Raw genomic sequence first — 25933 nt, 5'->3', positions numbered from 1 at the left:
TTTGACAGCAGAAGTTGAATTATAAAGTGCTCTTGGCACACGTGTTAATGAATGAGTTGCTTTATTCGTGACTTTTAACCTCAATTCATAATAAAGGTTCCGCATATTAATGGCACACTTAAAAGTAATACGATCGCAAGTTATTTGCATTTGAATGAGAGTTCAAAAAGTATAAAATTTCACCAGCGGAATTATAATCAAATTCGTTTCATCCCAATTTGTTTATGCTTGGATTAATTTCAACTTGCAAACTAAGAAAAACTGTGTCATTTTTAAATAAATGAAACCAGAAATAGCAGCAAAAGAAGTTCCAAATCTTAATGTTAGTTGCTGGAATTAAAGCTCAATAAAAATTTGCACGCACAATCACAAATGATGAAGCACATCTAAAGTTTTTTTAATCCTCGCAATTAATTGACAAAAATTAAATTTTTAAAAACTGTCATATCATTCGCGCAGACATTTAATATTAAATTTTTGTTAATATCGTATAGTAATGGAATGTAAGGAATAAGTAAAAGCAAATTTTGAATCAAACATCACATAATTAAATTTTCTTAAACCAAAATATTAGTGTGCCTTATATATGGACCCAAAACGCACTCAAACATCCCGATGATGGCCGCGCCTGGTTTTGCCGCAGCTTCATTCAACATATATTGCAATGCTTTATTGTGAAAGAGCAGAAAAAAATTCATGTAGAACAAATTTGTCCCAATACTGATTAAAATTTTGAAATAAACAAAGAGATCGTAACTTTTGTTGATAATCTTAAATTAGTATTTTTATTTAGCGTTTTGTTACAGCAGTTTTCAGTTATAAGAATTAGCCTCGACATTAAATTTATTTTCATTTGTTTCATATACAAAGGAATTTAAAAAGGAATAATGCAAAGTATTTTTAAAGTTTTTAATTTCATACTTTAGTAAAAATTGTTTTTAGAGAATCAAAATCGGACACCAACACTTTTACTAAAAAAAATTTGAAAGTTTTTGGAAATTCGTAATTAGATTTGCGAATCATTTTTGCTCAAACAAGGGCATTGGAAGTACCAGCAGGATAGCGGTTGGCAGGTAAAAGCCAAGCTCGTTTTGGCTCGGGTTCGTCTTGATCAGCTATGGAGTCATCGTGACTTTGACTTTGACTCGTCGTTGGCTCAACCTCCCAGTCACCCGCTTCCTATAACACAAATATTATCATTTATTTACTGCACTTTTGTCTAAAATTAAATGTTGAAGTTTAAATCTCACATAAAACTTGGAGAAACAATGCTTACCACTCTTTTATAAAATTCATAGGCCAGGGAGAAGAGCAAATTGTAGTGGTAGAAAATCGGAAGGCGCTCCTCGTTTGGGTTGTCCGACAATTGCTTCAGGGCGATGGCGTAGAGGAAGCACTGGGACATGCGTGAGTTGAACTGCCGCCGCAATCGCAGCGACCAGATCAACTCATCCTGCGAGTCGTCGAGCATTCCGCAATTTTCAACAACCTCGCGAATGTTGGCGATTGTCGGGGTAGGAACGGCCTGGAAAGCAAAGATTTAATTTAGTTAAAAATTATAAAAATTATTCAATTTTCTTGCTATAACGTTTTTTATTTTTAAATTTTCAGTCATGCTCTGAAATTTTGAATAATTAATTAATGGCGCTTTTGGTTTAGAAAACTAAACCTGCAGAGCGATTATATACTTGGAGATAAAAAACGCATTGCAGAGGAACCGTGATTTGCAAAGAAGCACCTTGATATTTATAGGAAGTAAAAGAGAAAGAAAAAAAAATGCCCCCAAATCTGCTGAATTGATTAAAACTGTCTTGTTTTGGAAATTAAATTGACAAAGAAGCGATTGATTTTTGGTTTTTGGAGAAAACGTCTTGAAATGGGAAAAGAGAAAAAAATGTCTTATTTACCTTCTTTTGGCAGAAACTGTGCAGAAATCGGTGCTCTCTTGGGACGTCGTTGATGTGCGCGACTCGGTCAAAAAATTGCGCGTTGTGTTTGGTGATGAAAGAAAACGTGTAGAGATGGTTGAATTTATTTGCCTCGTCCATGGTCGAATCGGCCGATATTCACTCGCCAACACTGTGTGGAAGACTGACCGTCTGAAAAAGAAAAAGCCTCAACCCCAACCGGTGTGCGGACGATAGTTTTTCCGGACGATAGTTTTTTTCTCAAAACGGACAATAGTACAACGCGGCGTTGCCACATAGTGCGCGCGCATTTTGAAATGAAGTGGCGGGAAATGGATGCGTTCAGCGGCTGTCACATGCAATTAAGGAGTGAAGTTTTTTTATTATTCCAGAATATGAAAGTTATAAAGTATTTAATTTTAATTTAATTTTAACTTCTTTAACAAAAATACTTAAAATATGAAAAGAAAAAAAAAACGGAAAAGAGTGATTTTAATCTATTCATAGGACTGAAGTCACTGAAGTATTTTTTTTCCTGAATAATATACCTAAAAATATTAAATTTTATTTTAATTTTAACTTCTTTAGTAATAATAAATAAATATTATATTTAATATTATACAAAAATAGAATAGATGGATAATGGATAGACTTTGTCGTACGAAAAGACATATGTCAAAAAATCTGGCTCGTCAAAAAATCTTCGGAAAGTGGCTCGTAACATTAACTTGGCTAGGTAGATGAATGCGCATTATTGTGACAGGATGAAATTTAATATAAGTGTAAGAGTAATGACAAGAAAATAAAAAAAATTCTTAGAAAAATGTAAATTTTTTATCATTAATTTAAAACAATTAACTTTTATTTTTACATTTAAAAAAAAATAACTTTTTAATAATTAACTATTATTAAAGAGGTTAAAATTAAATTAAAATTAAATACTTTATAACTTTCATTTTCTGGAATAATAAAAAAACTTCACTCCTTAATTGCATGTGACAGCCGCTGAACACATCCATTTCCCGCCACTTCATTTCAAAATTCGCGCGCACTATGTGGCAACGCCGCGTTGTACTATTGTCCGTTTAGAGAAAAAAACTATCGTCCGGAAAAACTATCGTCCTAGCACCACCCCAACCACCTCTTTCAACCCACGTTTCTATTGGAAATTAGACAAGGGATTCCTTTCCTTGACAGCAGGGGCACTTTTTATCCCATCACACATTGTCTGATTTTCCACGCTTTTGTTGCTCGCGGGCGTGCAATATCCGCTCTGCCCCCGAGCCCAAAACTCCAACAACATGAGGCACCCCTGCTTAATGTCACTTCTGCTGGCTCTAATGTCTTCTCAATAGACTTTTTCATTCACGGCTGATTGAATTTCAATTACACGCTGAGAAGTGTTGGACTTTGGAATACTCTTCAAATAAATTGACATTTTTACAGTCTATTGAAATTCAGGCGCCTGAGCGAAAATGAGAATTTTCGACTTCCTGCTTAAATTTTCATTCTCCTTCAGAAAAAAGATGTAAAAGTTGTAACCACAAAGCGATTTTCATTGGAATTTTCCTTTGCATCCCTAACTTGCAGATAGTATTATTTGTTGAAAAAATGATAGAAAAATATGATGCCATCATTAGCATTTTAAAGAATCAAGAACTCGAACAAAAAAAAAAACTCAATTTTTATCAGCCAGGTGCACAAATTTGGCTAATTTTTTTAATATTAGAATGTAAATTAAAAAATTTAACAGGCTTTATTCAAAATAATGTTTATGCAACTTCTTATGTATTTTACCCTTTTTATACAGAAGAAGGCGGCCGATTAAAGAAAACGTTGAAAGGAGCGGACACATAAAAAGTCTGATGCCGTAAGCATGCATGGTGTTGAGCGCCACGTATATCGCCGTCGTAAAAAGTGCTCGGATCCCCTCTTTATTCCAATGCCACACACATAACCAAACATTCATAAAAAAGGCGACCCTTTCTGCTGTGACAACATGATCCATAAAGCATTACATATAAAAAGGAAAATATTATATGGTGGTCCAGTATGTGGATTATGCGATCTTTTAGTGCGTGAACCGCGGAAAACAGAAAAAATTATAGAGACATGATCAGGCCATATTTGAAACAATAACCTTCTGCCTTTTTTTTGTCGTAATTTCAATTCAGACTGCAGAAATTTCCAAATTTATTCAAGTAGTTGATGCCTCAAATAAATTATTATAACATTAAACACTATTTTGATCTAATAAATTAAAAGCTGCAATATGAAATAACGTCAAAAATTAAATAAACAACCATAAACAATTTGCTCATCTAATTAAGTCCGTTAAGAGGAAATTGAAGAAAAAAAATATAATTATTCAAGCCAAAAAAGCAATATAAACCTTTTTAATATGTGCGAGTCTTGGATGAGAAGCGCGCGCGCTCCTCCTCTTATATATTAGCATTTTTTGATAACTTTCCGTTACATTTCAGTCCGAAACTGTAGCTCAAATACTTCCGTCTTTTTAACAATTTATAGCCTCCTTAAAATACAAAAGTATAGTCGTTGAATATTTTTTATTACTTTCAGACATGAACTAATTTCTTATAATTTTTAATTCGCCATTTTGAGAGCGAGTCGCACGTTATAGAAAAGTTCTGGCCATTCTGGGAAAGCAATTTTAATTAATGGTTGTTTTAGAAAAATGCTCTTTTTGCAAATCTTCTTTTTCTTTCTAAAATTCTAAACATGTAATAAAGTAAATTATATTTTCATCAAGTGTGTTCATTAAATTGACATTTATTTATATATTATTTTAGCAAAGACGATTTATGAATTTTAAAATGAATATTTTAACCGTTTCGATAAATGATAAATTTCATAGAGCCCATCAATGAAAACGAAAAATTTTTTCAAACCATATTTTTTTCATCATAAAGAGGCAGTTTTATAAACATTTTAAAATAGTTATGCACATACAAATGTTTTATTTAAAAATTCCATGTTGCAAAATGAAAAACATCTCGATTTTATATATATAAAAAAAATGGTAAATTAGGAAAAAAAAATTTTTAATTATAAATTATATAAAGATAATTTTAAAAATCAGAATATAAAAAAATGAATTATATTAATTTTTTAATACATAAGGTTACGTTATTTTCTTAAAATTAATTTTGCGCTTGTTAATTGTTGTAAAAATGAATGGTAAAACATATTTCCCCAGTTCAAATTGAATTGATTTGCATCCTCTCGCTTTAATTGTCCACTCGGCACTCATCGCACGTTAAGAATTAAGCAGCGTTTCTGCGGGCGCAAAAAGCGAGCGCACACATCACACAGCCGCGCCGCACACTGTGAGCGTAATTATCCTTGAAATTTATTGCCCGCGTCGCCCAGTAAAAAGCTCCTATGTAATATACTTAAAAGCCAAGCAGAGTCGCGCGCTTTGCAATTTATTTTATAGAGGGACCAAGTCGTGAAGTTTGTTTTATATAAATGCGTGGCGGTTTTTATGGGGATTACTTTTTGGTTTCGCGCCGCACTTCACTAAATTAGTTACTCTTATTGCAGTCGAGAAAATGCTGAATTAATTAAGAGTAGGAAACTCATTAATTATTCAGAAATTTTCGTTTTTTTATCAATAGATTGTTTGCACTTTTGAAATTAATTTGAAGGCAGATATTTTGAAAATCTTATATTATTAAGAAGTTTGCATTATTTAATTTATTACTGTTGGTAAAGAAATAAATTAATAATACATAAATCACCAAAGTTAAAGATGAATATAAAAATAAACACAATTGATGGTATATAATTAAAACTAGTTTCAGAAAAATTTAAATTTGTTGATTTCTCAAATTTTTCCATATCGGATTATCTGAAAAGAAAAGAAAATGACAAAACTTGCATTATTTTTTAACTTAAATGTAAACAGTGTGATCGTGTGATGTAAAAATTGTACAAATGTCCATGCAATATAATAATAATAATAAATAACAGTGCCCCAGAATAGCCTTCTCTAAATTAAAAAATAGCAGCGAGTTTGTATATTATTTCAAAATGAGATTATAATTGCTTCCCACGCCCTTGGAAAAACTGCAAATATGGGCTCAAAATTGAGTGGAAATAATTATTTTTTAGGGGAGGGTTTTTAATTATTAACATATATACCTTTTTTAAACAACAGAAGATAATTTTCGATTATTTTAGTATTCAACAATTATTGGTGCTCGTAAAACTTATCGGATTATTTAAAGAGACAATAAGACATTTTGTTGGTGTTCAAAAATTAGTTTTGTCAATTTCATCCAAATATTATTCTTATATGCTCAAATAGCTGCATGCACCATATCGATGCTGAGTTATCATAATTTAATTAACATTAAACATCCAAAGCTCTAAACGTATTTATTTATTTATTCTCTATTCAAATGCATTTTAAAATATTAAATATTACAAAAATATTCAAGCATAATAAGTAATTAATTAATGATAAGTTAATATAATAAATTAATTTATATCAATAAAAATTAAAGAAAAAAAATGCACTCGGAAATATAATTTACATTTGCCATAAAATATACTTTATTTGGTAATGTTATAGTACGCGCGACGTGTTTCCCAAAATCCCTGATTTCAGTTGGCGTCACTTGCATTACGTCGCGCGTTTAATAGTGGTTTTACGTCGCGCATACAATAATGGTTTTACGTCGCGCGCTCAATACTGGTGGCGGTGAAATTGTTAAGGAAACCGATTATTCCATCAATACCTCGGCAACATGTATAGCACGCGCGACGCAATTCTTTTCCTACAATCTTAATTAAGGGGACTGCTAGGAAGAATAGGGGCCCTTGGGATGGGTTCAGAATGGGGCAAGACGACCTCCGGAGGGCCGTGCGCACCCTTATAGCACGCGCGACGGGCCGTAAATCCAGTGAGGGGCAAAGCGAACTCCGGAGGGCGCTTTTCACCATCGTAAGAGACGCGACGCATGGTTATAGTACGCGCGACGCATGGTTATAGTACGCGCGACGCATGCTTATAGTACGCGCGACGCATGCTTATAGTACGCGCGACGCATGCTTATAGTACGCGCGACGCATGCTTATAGGAGGCGCGACGCACGACAAATTAATTATTTCAAAAGGTGTTGCACGCAGCCGGAGTTGTGGGCACCCCACGAACCGGCAACTCGGAGGTGGGCAACCCCCAAGATTAATTTTTGCAGAAGCCGCGAGCGAGGGGTGGAGGCGCAGCGAGGTCGAGGACGTGGGGAAGGCCGTGCGGAGGGCGAGGACAAAAGGGCGGCTGTGTTCGTGGGGGGGGGGGCTCCGCAGGAGCCCCCCCCCCCACGATCCCCGCCCTTTTGTCCCGCCCGGAGCCGGCCTTCACCACGTTCTAGGGCGAGCGCGCCTCCAGCCCGAAGCTCGCAAACCCACAACGGAGTTGCTTACAAAAGGAATTGTCTGCAAAAAGGGCTTAGAAAGCAAAAAGTGTGGTGCCCACAACTCCCTTTGCAGACAACACCTTTTGTGGGCAACTCCGTTGTGGGTTTGCGAGCTTCGGGCTGGAGGCGCGCTCGCCCGAGAACGTGGTGAAGGCCGGCTCCGGGCGGGACAAAAGGGCGGGGTTCGTGAGGGGGCTCCTGCGGAGCCCCCTCATGAACACAGCCGCCCTTTTGTCCTCGCCCTCCGCACGGCCTTCCCCACGTCCTCGACCTCGCTGCGCCTCCACCCCTCGCTCGCGGCTTCTGCAAAAATTAATCTTGGGGGTTGCCCACCTCCGAGTTGCCGGTTCGTGGGGTGCCCACAACTCCGGCCGCTTGCAACACCTTTTAATTAATTTGCCGTGCGTCGCGCGTACTATAAGCATGCGTCGCGCGTACTATAAGCATGCGTCGCGCGTACTATAAGCATGCGTCGCGCGTACTATAAGCATGCGTCGCGCGTACTATAAGCATGCGTCGCGCGTCCTATAACCATGCGTCGCGCCTCTGACGATGGTGAAAAGCGCCCTACGGAGTTCGCTTTTCGACCGTCGCGTGTCCCATAGTGATACGTCGCGAAGGGTGCGCACGGCCCTCCAGAGGTCGTCTTGCCCCATTCTGAACCCATCCCAAGGGCCCCTTTTCTTCCTAGCAGTCCCCTTAATTAAGATTGTAGGAAAAGAATTGCGTCGCGCGTGCTATACATGTTGCCGAGGTATCGATGAAATAATCGGTTTCCTTAACAATTTCACCGCTACCAGTATTGAACGCGCGACGTAAAACCATTATTGTATGCGCGACGTAAAACCACTATCGAACGCGCGACGTGATACTTTTACATGGGAGCACAAATGTTGCCAACTTATGAAAAAACACGTCGCGCGTACTATAACATTACCCTTTATTTTTACTAAAGTTATAATTATAAAAAATTTATTTTTCATCCATAAAACCCGCATAAATTAAGGAATGGTTGTTAAGTCTTAATTATAACTTTTGATATCGCGTCACGAAACGCATTTGGCGTAAAGGCTGCGAGCGATTTTTTTTTTATTCCTTTTCAAAAGACACAGAGAATAATAAATAAAGCAGCGCGGGGCCAGGCCAGGCGCGCAACGAGAAGAATGGTTTTGATAAAAAAGCAGGCTGAGCGCTGCAGAGGCCGAAGAGATTAAAATACTGAGCTGCGCGAGTGGCTCCATATGGCAGCTGCTGCTCTCCGCAACTTAAGGTTTCCTTCGCGAGAGTGCTTGCTTTTGCTATCTGGCAACCTCGCGCCGATTATTATTATTATTAGTGTGTGTGTGCCGTGGTGGTTCTCTCTCGTCGTCTTTCTTTCTCCCGCAGTCAGAAAATAATGCGCTCTTTCTTTCCAAGGCGCGATCATGATGGATTTGAATGGCCTAGTTAGTCGGCCAGTCGATTTTTCGCCCGCTCTCGTCGTGCAATTACGCTTGACGCCTTTTTGCGCTCTCAATTCTTTTTAACGCAATTTGCGCTTAGCTGACAAGGAAGGTCGGCGCGTTATTCAATTTGGCCTCCGGTGCTGGTTTCTCGCGAAAATCAGAGCGTGTGGGACTTCTGGTGCTGTCAAGTGCTTTTTTGCTCCGATTCTTATATTCGCCAGCAAAACGATTGCATCAGAATTGTTGAGACGATAAAATAAAAATGATAAAAGAGCAGCAAAAATAAAAATAAATTTCGATATGAGTAGTTTTAGTTAAACATTGAGAGAGAAACTTGACTTTAAAGAATGGAATACATTTCAAAAGTTTATCTCTTAATTAAGAAATTAATCTTTTAATGACTCAAAAATTAAAAAAAAAAACCATTAAAACGTGGAAAATTACGGCAAACAGAGAAAAAAAACCTGGATACTGCTTTCTGAAAAATGGAAACATACACAAGCACATTAATAACAATTAAGCAATTGGGAGAAATTTTGATTTCCTAGCTGAAAATTTTCCCTTTTTTTTGTTAAATTTAATTATATTGATTATATTAAAATGTTTCATTTCGTTAATTTTACGATGTTTTTGATTGATTAGCTAAAACGCTCTAATCTCTTGCTCTGATAACTATATAAAATTTGTTTTTCACTAAAAAACTAATGAATAATGAAGGTCTTTCCGCATCTAAAGAATTATTGAGGCAATTAAATAATTCTCTGCATATCTTTTACTTTTAACTTAGTTCTCTATAACAAATAATTTATATATACATCAAATTCCTTATAACTTTAAAAGAGTGTCAGTTCATCCCAAATTAGAAAGCCTCTTTTTGTTTTCACCTCTCTCTTGTGTCTTTTATGTTATTTTCTTCTTTGTCATCTTCCAATATGTGCGCCTTTTCATTTGGCCGCCTGCGTTTGAATTGTTTGCATTTGAAAAAACACAAAACACACATTCTGCGCGGTCTGTGCCCAGCACTCGTCAGTCATTCCGTGAGTGTGTTTACTTGACAGAGGGAATATAGTTAGTTAGTTTTGTCGACTCAAAGCGCGATAAGGGACCGCATTCCTCAGCGTCGGCCGCGCACAAAACCCTCGGTGAGCATCAGTGCGCGCGCGATGAGAGAATGAAAAGAGAGATGCGCCAGTCGCTGCCGCATTATTTGTATGGCAAACAGATTTTCAATCTTGCAAAACAACAGATTTTATAGTTTAGTTTACTCTAAAAAAGTTATCCATAGACAAACTGGTCAAGCCAAATTGATTTGATTTGATTAAATAATTTCATTGATGGTATAAATAATTAAATTTCTCAATTTTGTAAATATCATCGATATTTTTGTCATTTAATTAATTCATTTCATATCAATTAAAAAGTTTTGTGCAAAAATATTTCTGCACTAGATATTGTTATAATTTTTTAAGAATTTCATAGATATTTATGCAATTTGTTAAATTTCTGCACCTATTTAACATTATTAAAATTAAAAATTAACATTTTATCAATACTTTCTTTTAAACAAAAAATATGAAAATGATAAATCAAAAGCATTAGCTGCTTTTTAAGCAAACTTCACTTTTTCCATTTTTTCCATTTTTTTTTTTTTTTTTTTTTTTTTTTAATAAATTTGTTTTTTAATTTAGCTCTGCACGTTGCATACTTTATAATATACCACTCTATGCTGTCATAAGCGTGCAAATAGGAGTCGTTTTGTCCCTTTGGCCGCGCGTATATATCTCGATCTCTCTGGGGAGACGAAACAATGAAAACATAAAAAATACGCAACCAGATGAAGGGGGAGCTGCGTTCTCTCTGCAAAAATATATAAAAGGGAATAAAAAACCTGAGTGCTGAGGGGAGGAGTCATAATCGTCATAATCACGATCATCGTTTATTACTCCGGCGCGCCGCTCATCCGCAGCACCTTTCCGAGAGTGAGAAAGGCGCTGCTTTTTATACATTATTATTTTAGCGTGCCGAAGCGAGAAAATGAGAAAAGCAGCAGGCGCGCTAAACAAACAGCATATTATAAATTTGAGTTCTCCGCGCGTCAAAAGGGAGACGAAACGCGTTCAACGTGCTGGCAAATAAATTAGTTGAGCTCGTCGTCTCGTTTTTACGCTGCCAAAATTCATTTGCGAGCAAAGAAATATAAAAAAAAGTTGTCTGCTCTTTGCTGAGGGAAACTAATGGATTGTTTGACTTTCGTTTGCTTTTAAAAGAAAGTTGAGTTTTTTTTATAAAAGTTTATATAAAAAGTGTATAATTATCATAAATTAATATACATGATTTATAATTAAAAAATGTCAAAATGCAGCAAATTGAAAATTTATAATGAAATAATTCTGTTCAACTTATCAGTCTTTACAGTCAACGCACATTCATATAATAGCTGATGTCCCTTTGAGAATTATAAATTGTTAAAATACACTAAAACACTAAAACTAAACAATATTAGTTTTATTTTTGTATGGAGTTACAGCCGCGGTAAAATAAAAGCGAAAAACTTTTTCTATATAAAATGTTGTAAAACTAAAGTTATATATCAATTAAAATTCAAATCAAACATATTTTAAGTGTTGAAACACAGAAATAAATCACAAATATATATATTATATCAGCATTCTCGTTCTGGAAAATAGAAATTCATTGCGGCACGAGCTTTAGAATTGTTGTGTCTTTAATATTTCCTTTTAATATATTTTCACTCATTGGCTATATTAGTGTTCCTAATTGAAATGTTCTCGTGTTGTAAGGATGAATTTGAGGAACTTCGTGGTTATCACCAAAGTTATTTTCAAGCACAATACCGACAACACATTCTATATTAAATCAAATTAATTTTCGCATATTTATCTTTTTTGTGTGCTTTCTCTTGCAAATTTTATACAAATATCTCTCTTATTGCAGACTTTTTGATGAGGATAAATGATTTTTCGGTTTAAGGAATTAAATTTGAAAAAGCTCTTCGCAGATTTCAAATAGAGAAAAACCATTTTTGTTCTTCTTATAATTGTGATTGTCGTCACGCAGATGCGTTTTTCTATGATAACATTTTAATCGTTGTATAAGTCGTCTAGAAAAAGTGATAAATCCTTTTCCTAAATTTTAATCTAGCGGAAATAAACGCGCGAATTGGAACGGCGGTCGCGCGTCATTGCCGCAATCACTGACGCGCGAGCACGCGCGATTATTTCATGAAGAGAGGAAGCGCGCGCGTGGGATGTGTGCGCCCCTTATCTCGTCGCATCATTATCGCGGCGCAGCAGTTCTCGTGCTTTTGTCGCCGTTAACGCGATAAATTCAAAGTGAGAACCACTTGTGGCGCCTGCAGTCGCCGGCCGACGCATGCACGGCCGCAGGTGCGCCGCTGCGAAATCATGCGCCCCGCGGCCCCATCGATCCAACCCTTTCTGCGCGCCAGCCTTCCGCCCTCTCGAGTCAGTCGCAGGTTGGCGCCGCCACCGAAATCACGCCGCCCTCGCCGCGTGATATGCACTGCACTTGCCATTCAACACACGACTCACAAAAACACAAAGATAAAAATTTAATATGTATAATAAAAAAATGAGATCGAGCAAAAAGAAAAAGTTAAAATCAATAACTTATTTGGTTTTAACTTGTAGAAAATTACAAGAAAATATTTTACAAAAGTTATCTTACTATACATATGAGGAACAATTGGCAAAGAAAAAAGAAGAACGCATTTCATTATCAAAGCGTAAAAAAATAATTTAATTTGTTTGTGGACAGTCGAAATACTAATATTTTGCGCAATTTTGCAGGGAATTTTATGAAAATATATCAATGCATCTCAATTCTATTTATACGGAAAATGGATGTGACTTGTTATCATGGATCATGGTTTATTAGAATATTTCAAAATATATATTTTTTAAGAAAAAGCTCGGCCTGCGGAAATGAAAACGGACGAGGAAGCCTTTTGCGTGTTTAAAGATATAGAGCGCTATATTAGTCCGAACCATCCTTTTGAAATGACAACAGCCGAAAAAAAATGGTATTAGAGTGATCGCGGACAGATTAGTAAGCGAGCTGGTTAGCCTTTTCACGCCTTCTATATATCATTGTCCATTTCAGAGATCAGTCATAAAAAAGTTGACAAAACAGAGCGCTCCATCGGCTGCTTATCCTTGCCATCTTTGATTGAACAAACTAAAACAATCTTTTATCTTCGCATCAATTCACGTTAAGTTTTTTCCACATGTTTTTTGCATTTAATGTACTTTTGCATTTTTATGTAATTTATATTTTTTTAAGGTTCCAAAAAAAATATAAAATTTAAAAAGTGTCCTTAAATAAAAATCAAACCAGCCAAAATATTGCAACGAAAAAGGTTTGCCTCTTAAAGAAATATATTGCAGAGAGCAACCTTTTCGAACTGAGATTGTAGGGGTGCAAATAACTTCTTAAGGGTTATTTTAACATTTTCCCCATACAGTGAAGCGTGATTAAAGCAAGACTAAATAATTAGCAACTTTCATTGATAAGGCATTATTACTACCCACGTGTGAAGGTAAAATCTTGCACTTTTCAGCCGAAGGTTAATATACGCGGTGCAATCTAAAAAGCCTAAACGAGATTTTCATTGAAAACACGTGTAATTCAAACCCAAAAGTCTCAACACTAGCGAGCTTATATAGCGACTGAGTTTTGCATGAGGTATATGCGCTCGTCATGGGATACAATGCGCGCATGAATTTTTCAGTATAAAATTATATGATTGTATATTTCTTTTCATGACACTTTTTTTTCTTTCAAAGTCAGATCAAGAACAAAGTGCAAAAATCACATTTACCCTACTAGACAAATGGCAAAATTCACTCGGTATTTTTCATCTTGAATTACATAGCAAGATTGTTTAGTATTAGCAAAATTATTAATTCATGATCTTGATCGTTCCATCTAGTCCTGACCGTCTATACAAGTTCTACAAGTTTTCCATCTGTGAACAGATAATTAATTGAAAAAAAATTTAAAAATTGTTTGAGTGAACAAAATATGGTTTTATTATAATTGTTGTTATATATTTATTTTTAAAGTTGATTTATCTGAAAAGTTTATTAAATGAATTACGCACAACCAGATATAATTTATAATTTAAAAAATAAATTCATGCATTGTAAAAGACTTTTGACATTTGAAGAGTAAGAAATGAGGGCAACACCGCCAGCTTTGATGCGAGCACCTGCAGCACAAACAAACTGAAGCATCGATTGGTCGTCGCTCGCTCGCTTTCATTTCACCTCGCGAGAGAGAAATAATATATAATATCTCTACTCGTAATATAGTCGGTCAGATGATAAATAAACAAATAAATGTAGCAAAATGGGCCTGGCCACGCGCGTCTATTCATCTGCGCGAGACATGAATATTTAATTAGACACACGTTGAACCGCGGCAGCAGTTGAAAATGCGGCGGCGTGCGTTGCCCAATTACCAGGTCGTGCACCTGTAAATCACGTGCTGAGCGTTTCATTAGCGGGTCATGCGCTAAATTTTGCTGCGATCGAGCCTCACCGTCACCGCGTGGCTTCGTGCGATATTGTATGATTGTATATTGGAAATATATATGTAATGCGTTTTATAATTTTAAACTTTTCAATCTAGCAGTGTTAACTTTTCTCTCGGTCTTAATAAATTGCCTGACTTTTTTTCTCAATAAAAGGGTAGAAAATTTTGAAACATTAAAATATCATTTATTTCTACTGTTTTTCTTTGCAGAATGGGTAATTTTAATAATAAACCAGCACTCTAAGGGACATTAAAAAATGATGAAAAAAAAAATTAAAACGGATTAATTAACGGATCCTAAAAAAGAAATGCAATACATTTTTTAAAGTAAAAGATAAATATTATTTAACACATTTGTCTTTATACTTGAATTTGTATTTTAAATCTCTTTTCATTCTTTATAGTTTTTATTTTTATTTTTAATTCAATTTTGATTTTACATTTTTCCCATTTTTTCATTCTACTTAATTTGGGTATGTGTTCTTAAATGGAGCAAAGTTACCTGCATCAAACCCAATAGAACTTATATTGAAAACTGATATAGTTCGTGTTTATTTATAAATTTAAAAAGGATATAATATATGAACAAATCGAAATAAAAAATAATGGAGTCGCGATATTTGAGAAATGCAATTTCTTTTGCATTAAACGTAGCAATTTTTTAAAGTTATGCAAATGTTTTATAAAAGAAAAACCTAAATTATTACATGAGATATTGAGATATTTGCCACTTAATATACTGTTGCAAAATATAGAAAGAGGATTTCGCGTTGTTTTTTTTTTTTTTGCATATGCGTGCGCGCGGCGATTTATGATGGAGCGCGCCTCTCACTTACATTGTTTAGATATGATGAATGCGTAATTTATTCAAACACGAAGTGAGAGGAGAGATTGATAAAAATCGTGTGTTATTATTTTTTTTTCTCGTATACGGGCTGCGAAGGAGCGCGAGCAACTCTCTCGCAAGCTGAAAAAACGCGAACGCACGTCTTGATGCAATAATACGACGAGAGAGGCGAGAGAGTGGCAACAAGGCAATTTATCAAAATGGAAATTGAGTTCAGGATAATCTCAAACGCCAGCGCGCACATGCGGCTTATTATAATTCTGCGCCGACCGACATTGTACCCTCGAGAATAAACACAATTGGTTTGATCATAAAACAGGTATAAATATTGTAATTTTCACATTATTGTATATACGAATTGGAGAATGTTCAGGAAGACTAGAATGAAAATGTTATTTTATCTGGTTATTATGCCAATTAATAGGCACCCTTTTTGTTGGATATTTTTTGTATATTAATGAAAATGAGCTTCCTTTCTCTTGAATTTACTCATGCTTTATCTTTCCGTCGAAATCGCAAATTTGAGCTTGAAAGCTGCAGATGGGCCATATGATAATTTTGTTTTAATATGTAAACTTTAATATTATTATTAAATTGGTTCATTAAATGATTTTGAATTCTATATGCGATTATTTTTCTTTAATTATGTAACATTTTCTAAATATGAGTACAAATATTAAGCAATTAAAATGTGTTATTTTTTTCCAGAGAGATTAAGTTTTTTGATTATAGGGTTAACCTTCTTCTCTTCTAATATAATATTAATTTATATGCATTTATTTATCATGATTTATCAATTCACCACAATTAACATTATTTTCAATATTTGATAATTGAATTTTTTTATTTGAATAAGTGGCTAGGAGAATATTTAATTAAATTCTAGATAGTCAAAAGATTTTATATATTTTTCTAAAAGGTCAATTATTTTTGTAAATTTTTGTACTTATTTTTGTCTTTTTTATTCGCTCTAATACGTTTTATAAAAAAATTTCTTATACAACCAAAATCAAACAGATTAAAATGACTTAGAACTTGAAAATTATCTTCCATTTAAAACTTATGCATGGACTTTCATATAATTCACATCTTTGTATATGTTTTACATGTTTTTATAAGTCAATTTATATTTTTTTTTTAAATTTTCAATATTTTTCCCGTTGAATGGTAACACTCGAGGTGGATTTCATGAAAAATTGAAACCGGGCGAACCTCGTTGCAAAGAAAAAATGAAAAAATATAAAGGACAACTGACCCCAAAGGCGACCTGCGGTCTGCTGGTACTTTAAAACCTAGGGTTTCTTGTGTCCGACTAAACCTAAGTGGGAGGAATTAATAAAAAATTTAAAAATTTAAAAATTTAAAAATAAAATGGGAGGATTTAATTTTAATAAACAAAAATTGCAGAAATTAATTAAGCAAAAGAGTCAGTCAACAGCTTCATACTGTGATTTTGGCAGAAATTTCCAGGGCAATGAACCCAAAGACTTTTCTGGCAAAATCACAGTAATCTGCCGCACTACTGGTTAGGACAGCTGTTTCGGCCAATCCAGGCCTCATCAGCTAACCTGAGTGCCGGTCCTCTCCTTTCGGAGAAGTCCGAGAGACTGATGCTGAACGGTGGCTGCTGCGGGGTTTTATACCCGAGCGAGGCCGCTCGCACCGCCCTCTGGCGCGCTAATTGGCTGACTCGATTGCTCTAGAATTTTCTGCGTTTTTAAATTATTTAAATTTTTTATTAATTCCTCCCACTTAGGTTTAGTCGGACACAAGAAACCCTAGGTTTTAAAGTACCAGCAGACCGCAGGTCGCCTTTGGGGTCAGTTGTCCTTTATATTTTTTCATTTTTTCTTTGCAACGAGGTTCGCCCGGTTTCAATTTTTCATTTTTCCCGTTTCCACCAGATTATTAATTATTTATGAGCACCTATATTGCTCCCCTTCGTCGTTCATAATTGCTCAAAGTAGCGTGCAGCTAAATCACAAAACCCATAGTGAGGCAAGGGGCTACTCCAAAATGCATCTCTCGTCAATGCATAGAGAGTGTGCAGCGGTTACTGAGCCGCCGAGATATGTATATTAATAAAACGAGATTAGTGTGTCCCCGTGTGCGCGTCCGCACACATTAATAAAGCATCAAAATAATTCGAGAGCTGATGTGTGCGCAGCCGAAGGGGTGCGGGGGAGGCGCGCCCCGCACCCACCCAGAGTTATATAAATTAGAAACTTGACGCATTCACTGGAGAGAGTGGAAGAGAGGGTGGAAGCGGAGAAACCGTGCACATGCACTTCCGCCCTTTCCAAAAAGAGAGAAAGAAAAAGAGCGAGAGGAGGGAAGGGACGAGCGCGCGGCGTTGGAGACTTTTTGGCTGGTTGTCAAGACAACACTTGCGCACGCTAGTTACACGCGCGCCGAGGGTGGTGATGGAAAACAGGCCCTATTACGCTCCGCATTCCCCGATTAAAAATAATTCTGCTGTCGCTGCTGGGGGATGGAGATAAAATTGCAGGTCGGGAATGCGCCGCGTTTCACCCTCGGCACTCCCGGTGGCAGCACTTTAGCGGTTCGAAACGTTTGCGAGGGTGGTTACGAGTAAATTATTCTTACACAGTTTTTTCACGGGCCTTTTAAATTAAAAATCTTTTAACAGATTTCACAGATATAGGTTTCTCATTAGGTTCAATTAAATTTTTTTTTATTATTTGCTGTTTAATTTTGGATTAATAAATCAATTTTGCGTTAAATCTCATGAATAAGTAATTAATGACATCAAAATAAACCTGTTATGTTTGAGATACATACAATTAATGTACTGAATATATTTATTCTAATGCATTTGTCATTCTTTATAAAAATTAAACTACAAAAAAATGCTGAACTATTCTGAACTACACATAAGAATTACATTACTTGTAAAGTAATCGAATTCTGCAATAAAAAGTAATAAATTTTTAATAAATTAAAAAAAAATATTTTAACGTAAAATAAATGACATATAAATTAATTATATTTTATAAATATTTTAACAATTTTCACATCATCTGCAAAAATAAAATTGGCACAGACGTTTAACATAATTTGATGAACATAATCATAATATTCAATTGCATGAGTGAGAATTCCAATTTATGATCATCCACTATAAAAATTTTGATAATTACTTAATTTGTGTTTCAAACACAAAATCTGATGAGTATGATGAGCGCATTTTTTTTTTGTTATTTAAAATATATTTGCAGTTATTCACGACGAATGAGGAAGAAAGTTGACGGTTTTTATTTTTGCATTATAATATTGGGAGTCTCACTAATTCCGTTCTAAAATAAATTTTGTATTTGTCACATTTGTGTTAAAATTTTGGTCATTCGCGTGCTCTATTGAAGGTTTTTTTAGGTATAAGATGATTTACTTGAGATCAATCTGACCCGGTGCCAATTTTTGAATATTAAAAAAATAGAAGCAAAATGCAGATGGAGGATATTTGTGATATCGTTTTCTTCATTTTTTTTTTATCGCCTTTCAAAAGCTTATAGCATTAAATTATAAAATTGACAAAAATATGAAATACCCTTTCCAAATTTTTCAGGATTTTATATATATACAAATCAATATCATATGAGGACAGCAATATTATTACTTTTTTATATAAATATTTTACATTCAAAATTCGTGACAATTAAGTTTTTCCCTGACGAGTATACAAAAATTCCGCTCATTGGACGAAAAAGATTCGCTCGCTCCTTTGTGCAACTCCTCCCTCGCAAATGCACAATGATAAATTCATCTCTCGGATCTTTGCATTGCTTTCCGCGCTGCCTCCATCCCAAGTGCATCATTTATATGCCATGGGATGTGTGCACTGTTTTCCTGCATATTTTTCGATCAGATGCGCTCAGATGGACGTGCGGCTGCGGCGCTGCCTCGGCTGCACTACTGAGCGCTCATTACTGTGATCACCGTGTGTGTCTAAAGTGTGTGCATTAGGGGATGCATGCAGCAGGGGTTGCGAAATAACAAGGGGGACGAAAAAGGCGCATTTATTTCCACAGCCCGCACTTGCTGCAGTCGAGCGGGGAGAGATTTATTGCACACGGCGGCAAATAACACATACAGAGAGAGCCTCGCGATGCTCACTGCGCGCGATGATTACGAAATGCTGCGTTTTGTTTCCATAAAAGCGTCAGCGCCGTTTTATTTATTAATGAGCCGCCGACTAATGCGCGCGGCAAAGCCTTCTGCTGCTGATGCGTTGCGCGCTTCAATATGCCATTTGGTGTTATTACGCTCATTAATCATATCGATGCGCCGAGCAAAAAACAAATGTGTACTTTTATTTGAACAGCGGAAATAAAATGTCACTATTGATCTATTTAAGCAATTAACCTGTTAATTACAATTAATTTCAATTATTATTACTAAATTAAATGCCACAACTTTGCTAAATACATTTATTTTATAAAGAGAATATTAATTAGAGAACATGTGTCAGTCGGTTTATTTATAATTTTTAATTAAAATAATGGTGTATTCTAATTTTCTTAATAGCTGCAAATTAATGTTCTTGATTTGCTCTATTGCGGGTTTTTAAATTTTTGTAAATGAAATAAAAACCAAAAAAATATTAATATAATACCATTTTATATCTTCTAAAAAATTCTTTAATTAAATTGTTTTCATAAATTAATTATGGTTTATTTTTTTTTACAGGTTTTTAAAACCAGCAGACCGTGGCCTTTTTGAGGTAAGTTGTCATATATTTTTTCATTTTTTCCTTGCAATGAGTTATTTTGGTTTAGATATTATGTAATTTAAAATCAATTACAATTATTTTAATAAATTTATTTCCAATATCGATCTTGCCCCTTTGAGCGGATCTCTCCCATTTTTGAAGATTGTGGGAAATTAAATTTCTTTTCATGCTTGTCATTTCGAGAAGTTTTTTGGCACATGCTCTACCGCAATATGCGATTGTTTCATTTTAATAACTAAAATCAATAAAATAATTTCTTGTTTTTGTCGCCTATTATATGAGATGCATGTGCGCCAAGCGATGCGTATATTATTATTGCTGTTGAAACGCACAGATTCTCTCTCGGAGTACATGTGAATGGCAGCCCGAGTGTAATAGTTGAATAACCGGCCCGGTCACTTTTTTGCCAACTTCTCGGCGGCGGCGGCAGCAGCACCGCGGCGACCGAGGCATTACTTTGCTCGCTCTGCACTATCGTATATGTTGTATTGCTCTCGAGAGCGCAGAGAGAGCCGCTCTCTCAAGCATGTAATAATACATTGACAGGCATAAGGAAGGCGCTCTCTCGGTGCCGCAGACGAGAAAAAGAGGCGGATACGCTCTTCGAGTATACATAATATACAAAAGCGGTTATTAGGCCTCCTTGTTCTTTGACACGCTCAAATAAATCAATGATAGAGAAATTAATCTTATTTCTGAGCAAAATTATATTTGATTTTAATTAAAAAAATTATTGTATCTATTTATTTCTTAAAATATTTAAAATTTACATCAATTGACTTGCCTGGTCTGTGTCAACATCAGAAATAATAGCAATATTTCTTATAATATAATAATTTTGTAATTCTTTGGGCATTTTTTAATTTTTTAATAAAATATATTCCAAGTAAGAATATTTTTTTTTTAATTTGTTCACTTTATTCTTCTAATTTGATTGCATTTTCAATTAAACAATTCAGTCTCTTGCTGTTTGAAATCAACTATCAATTAAGGTTCCAATTCGAACAACCACGCGCGATCTCATTTGCAAATCATCGCATCAATTATAATTCTCTTTTATATTTTCAATACGAGGTCGCTGCCGGCGCGTTTTGTAAATTGACCTCCATTCGGTATATGTATGTACATTGTTTTCAGACACCTGACAGAACAACTGGCACACACACACACCATACAAATACAACAAAACGTGCACATGTGTATTATTTCGACTTGAACACTGCGTGCTGCCGGCAGCAATAAGCGCGGCTCTGTGTTTCTGTCGTGATTTGGAGCACCACACATTGATCAGCGGCTCTTGTTTTGTCAGCGCTCGGAACAAGCGCGGCCACAGACCCGTGCTGTGCGCGGTGAATAATTGCACCATATTTTGGCCTTTGCACACACCATATGTGTGCCTGATTGTGTATTGAGCAAGTCTATAAAAATTTCAGGACATCGGTAATATTTCTTGAAGAGGTTGATGCACGAAATAAACAGTAAATGTTTGTTTTATGTTTGAAATCCATAAAAACAGTCGGAGAAAAATGACTTAATCATATAAAATTGATGAATTAAAACTCAATGATCTTTAGCGGAGCAAGATTTTCAAATAATATGCGTTCGCTAAGTATCTTTATTGATTATCTTCAGGCAATTCTTGCCAAAATAGATTTAAATCGTTCAAAATAGAGGAAAATTATTTAAAACACTTTTAATATATTTATTATTTAAATAATTACTAATCTACAATCTTTTTTAATTGCAACTAGATAAGCCAAATAAGAAATCTTGTGACTATGAAAAAAGTGTAATTTCAATCCAGTATAGTCCATTAATTGTTGCAGCTTATTTGACTATCAAAAGGGGATTAATCAAATTTTGTTTCAGCTTTCATACTTTAAAAGACTGATTATTTCATTATGATCTCTCCGAATTAATAAGAGTTTTTTTTTAGTCGGTTAAACGTGTAGTTTTACTTGGTTATAAAAGTTTGATTAAATTAGCTGTGATGACGCTTTTAAAAAACTTTCTACATACATGATCCTCACAGGAGGCTGACTCACGTGTTTTATTCTCCTTTATTTTTACATTCTGCTTGCTCAACACAATATTCAGCTCCGCGTCTGGACTTCTTTTTCCACATGCATGCATGCATGTGTGTGTGTGTTGCTGCTGGTTTGTGTTTGAAAGCTGAAGCCATATTAAAGAATCGGCGCGTATGTTCACATTTTGAGAGCGTCTCTCGGGATGAGAAAATTCCTCGCTTGTCGCCTGCGCGTTGTCTCTCGACGCGCAATTTTTATTCAGCAGACGCGGCGTGCAATAAAAAAAATCGCACAGGTACGCACAAAAGGAATTTTGGCTGCTTACATCCTTCTTTTGAAAAATCGTGGAGGCGCGCGGCGGGGCATTTCGTATAATGCACACTTCACTTCACCCTTTCAAAAGTAGCACGACCTTTCCCAGGTATAGAGAAGCGGAGAATGAACTGGATCGCTCAGGACTTTAGTCGCTCATTGTCAACCTGCTGCTTTTCCGAGAAATCCTCTTTTGGAAAGACGCTGGCCTGTGGGGAGCGTGAAAGGAAAGTTTAGAGGCGCGACGCCAACAATCAACACAAAAAGAAGAAACGACGACTCTGGGGGTGAGCGGCCTAATCACTCATGTGGAGCCAATTTTTTTCTCTCAGGCGTGGAACACAAGAATGCTGACCTTTATTTCTTTCTTCCCTCTTGCATATTTACAACTTCCTGGATCATTGTTGACAGGCAAGTTTTCCAAGAAAAAAAATGCGTCAGAAATTTCTCAAAAATCTTTTTATCTGATTTTCATTCTAGAATAATAACAAAAACTTTCAATAAATACATCATAAGAAATTGTTTGGCACCTCCCCTTGAAGAAATCTTTTGCGGATTGGAGTTGCTACTTGACCGCAAAAAGACCCGCTTGAAATCAGAGGCGCGCACATTACAGTGGAGAATAATTGCATGCAGCACTCTCTTGGTTATAGGGGGGTAGTCGCTCGATCTCTCCTGCGGGGGAGGATGACGTCATGCTCGGTGCGGGGGTGCAGGCCAACCCTGGGGGACAAAGCGATTGATAGGAAGCGGGGACTGGATGCGAAGCCCCTATCCTTTTTATTGGAAACAAAATATTGTGCGGAGTGAGTGAGCGGCGGGTGCGCTCTCCGCGCTCGGCTGCTGCGAGTGACAAGCGGAACCACCGCTCTCTCCGTTGAAACGTCAAAAGATTTGCACTCTCGTATTTTTACTTGATTAACAAACGCATATTACATTCATTAATATAATACGATTCAATATATATATTTTTGTATTAACAGACTGTATTGACTTGCGATTTTTCTTACATAACAAGAAGTATAATTAAAAAGCAGCATAAAATAATAGCGTAAATTGTATACAAAAAAATTGCAAAAAATGTTTGTGTAAGTCTATTAAATATAAAACTATTTTTAGTGCGAATTTGTATTATTTTTATCTACTATTTTTATATTTATAATAAAATATAAAGTTTAAAATAAATATTATTAATTTGCTAGATTTTAATTATAATTATTTTTTTGAACTATAAACATATCTCTGGTTCTTTTGGCTGAGAATTTTAAATTTCTTGTGGACTTGTAAATTTTATAAATTTGTCATTCCAATAAGTTGGCTTATCAGTATATTGAATTGAAAGGTTATTATTTCTGAACTTCTCGCTAGAGGATTGCAACATGCATATAATAAATATACATATTAAAGCTCAAACTATATAAAATAAAACATATATAAATAATAAGTCACAATTTCTATAATTGTTGTCATATATTGCTGAGTGTCTGTTATGCAAATCAAAAATAAATTTTTTCAGTAAAATCTTTAGTTTATAATTTTCTACTTTCACCAAAATGCCATACGCCAATGAAATTCGGAATCGTCGTACCCGCGCGTATGTGTTATCTCACTTGCGGCTGCGTGTCGTACACACATACATTAGTAATGACAATAATTACCCGAGCCCCCGATAAAGCGCAAATTATATACGGCCGCGCGCACCGTGCGGCGCGGTTATGCTCGGCTATATATGTGGCTCCCGTCGCAGAGCTAATGGAGCGACCGCGCGCTACATAATGAATGCACTGCTCATTAGGGCAGCAATAATAATTGCGCCGATAATAACCGCGGCAGCCGACGACGAAAGCAAATTACATCCCGGCGAGTGTGGAAATGTATAGAGAGAGTGCGAGCGGCGGCGGTGCCGCTTTGGCCGCGACGAGCCGCTCTCTCGCCGCCAAGCGCCGACTCGCCGCCCGCTATGCATAAAACATCGCGCATATCGCTTCGATCGCGCCCATTATGCATGCACGTCGCTTCATCTCACTTGCAGATGCGCCCGAATTCGTCCGATCCGCAGGACCTTGCTGGGACCTTTCATTTTTTTTTCACACCCGTGCAGACACCGGAAGCGGCCGTGTTGTTTTTTGAATTTTTTTCCAATCCTGCCGCATTTGGAAAAATAAACCGAATGAGCTGTCATCGCGCTTATTGTTTTTATTTTCGGCCGAAAACATGTTATTTGAAGAGTGACCTTCCTTCCGCGGCGACTACCTGCGCTCTCCGATTTGGAAATGCGCTTCCAAGAATAGCTCGGCGCGGCCATAAAGCTGCGTAATTTCGAGAGCTGCATCGCTCGCTGGCTATTTGTGGTATGGTGGAGCGGCTCGCTCGTGTATATAAGCAAGAAGCGATTGCCCAACGCATTCCGAGGATATAGCATAATGTGTTGGGCAGCTGAACAAACCCTTTCTTGCACTTCCGCGCGGCGCCCAAGAGAACAAAGGCGATGGAGGCTAATTGAGCCATTTGCAGCTGTCGCGCGAGATTAAATACACAAATTCCTTCCGCGGGACTTTCTTTGTGAAAAAAAAAGAAGGAAGCATAATCAAGGGGAGCCTTATAGAGAAAAACACTTCATCCTAGCACCTGGTTCGAGAGGGGGGTTGGTTGATTTTTTTATTTCCATCGCGAACAGTGAGGGCACCTTTGTGCTTTTCGCTCTCGCTCTCTTTGTTTGGCCTGAAAATCTCTCGTTCAGCTTTTCTCGCTCGCCGCCGGTTTCACCCTCCTAAAATGTATCACGCAAAATGAAGATAAGGTGACGTCACTCAACGAGAAACGCTGCGATTGGCCGCGCCGACCGCGGTGGGGAGAGAGCCGACACCGACAACGAACAGAACAGCGAGAGAGACTCTCTCTCTCCCGGTCTCTCTCTCTCTCAATGCTCTTTATGCATAGCCGTTTTTATTCTCTCTCTCTCGTCATCGGCTCTCTCTCTCTCTCTAACTAGTCTCTCTCTCTCTCTCGCTCGCACTCCCGGTAGCACAGGCGGCGAGCAGCAACATTTCTGTGAGAGCTATCGTTCCGAGAGCAGCGCCGAGCTGATTACCAGCTGGAGTTGCTCGCTCCGTGGATAAAATACACACAGTGCCCTTTTTGGATACGCATGGATTTGGATATACCCTTATTTCTGGATACTACTGCATAACGTTCGTCGACTGCCTGCCGCTGCAGATTGCTGACAAGGTGAGTTGGTTTTTTATTTATTATTTTTATTACCAACCGGCGCGACCGATCTGATTAGTTGCTTTTTTACGTCCTTTGCATGTTTTTGCGGTGCAGAAGCAATTTGATTTCAACGTTGCTTTTCATTGCAATATAATATTGAATAAAGTTGCAGGTTTGCTCGTTCGGAGTTTGTGTGTTGCATTGCATTGGATTGTAGGACATGGAGAGGTGCGAGGGGAAACGCAGCGAGAGAGAGAAGAGGAGGCAGGGGGCATTCTCTCTCTTCACTTGACAGAAGAGAGCGAGGGGAAGCCGCGACCAAACAGCTCTCAGCGGTCTCTCTCTCTCTCTCTCTCTCTCTCTCTCTCTCTCTCTCTCTCTCTCTCTCTCTCTCTCTCTCTCTCTCTCTCTCTCTCG

The 25933-nt window shown here is 36.6% G+C and overlaps 2 protein-coding genes across 3 annotated transcripts in view; one reads left to right on the top strand and one right to left on the bottom strand.

Moving 5' to 3' along the window:
• Positions 1-25933, top strand: part of LOC132198555 (polycomb group protein Psc-like) — a 104109-nt gene that overhangs the window by 40775 nt on the left and 37401 nt on the right. The window contains exon 2 of the mRNA XM_059622630.1: positions 19925-19958. Coding sequence (XP_059478613.1) covers positions 19925-19958 — 34 coding nt within the window. The remainder of the gene's footprint in view (positions 1-19924; positions 19959-25933) is intronic.
• On the bottom strand, positions 1017-22071 carry LOC132198556 (uncharacterized). Of its 2 annotated transcripts, none has more exons than XM_059622633.1 (4): positions 22038-22071; positions 1908-2099; positions 1277-1525; positions 1017-1179 (listed from the first exon to the last, which is right to left on the bottom strand). In XM_059622633.1, the coding sequence occupies exons 2-4, from the start codon at positions 2046-2048 to the stop codon at positions 1030-1032; spliced, it is 540 nt and encodes a 179-aa protein (XP_059478616.1). In that variant the 5' UTR covers positions 2049-2099; positions 22038-22071; the 3' UTR covers positions 1017-1029. The 2 variants fall into 2 exon arrangements, with proteins under 2 accessions (XP_059478616.1, XP_059478615.1); XM_059622632.1 differs by lacking the exon at positions 22038-22071 and adding an exon at positions 13655-13759.

This window comes from Neocloeon triangulifer, unplaced genomic scaffold, assembly GCF_031216515.1.
Source record: "Neocloeon triangulifer isolate White Clay Creek 2 clone unplaced genomic scaffold, ASM3121651v1 ptg000013l, whole genome shotgun sequence".
NCBI classification, from domain to species: domain Eukaryota; kingdom Metazoa; phylum Arthropoda; class Insecta; order Ephemeroptera; family Baetidae; genus Neocloeon; species Neocloeon triangulifer.
This window is presented reverse-complemented; position numbering and strand designations above follow the sequence as displayed.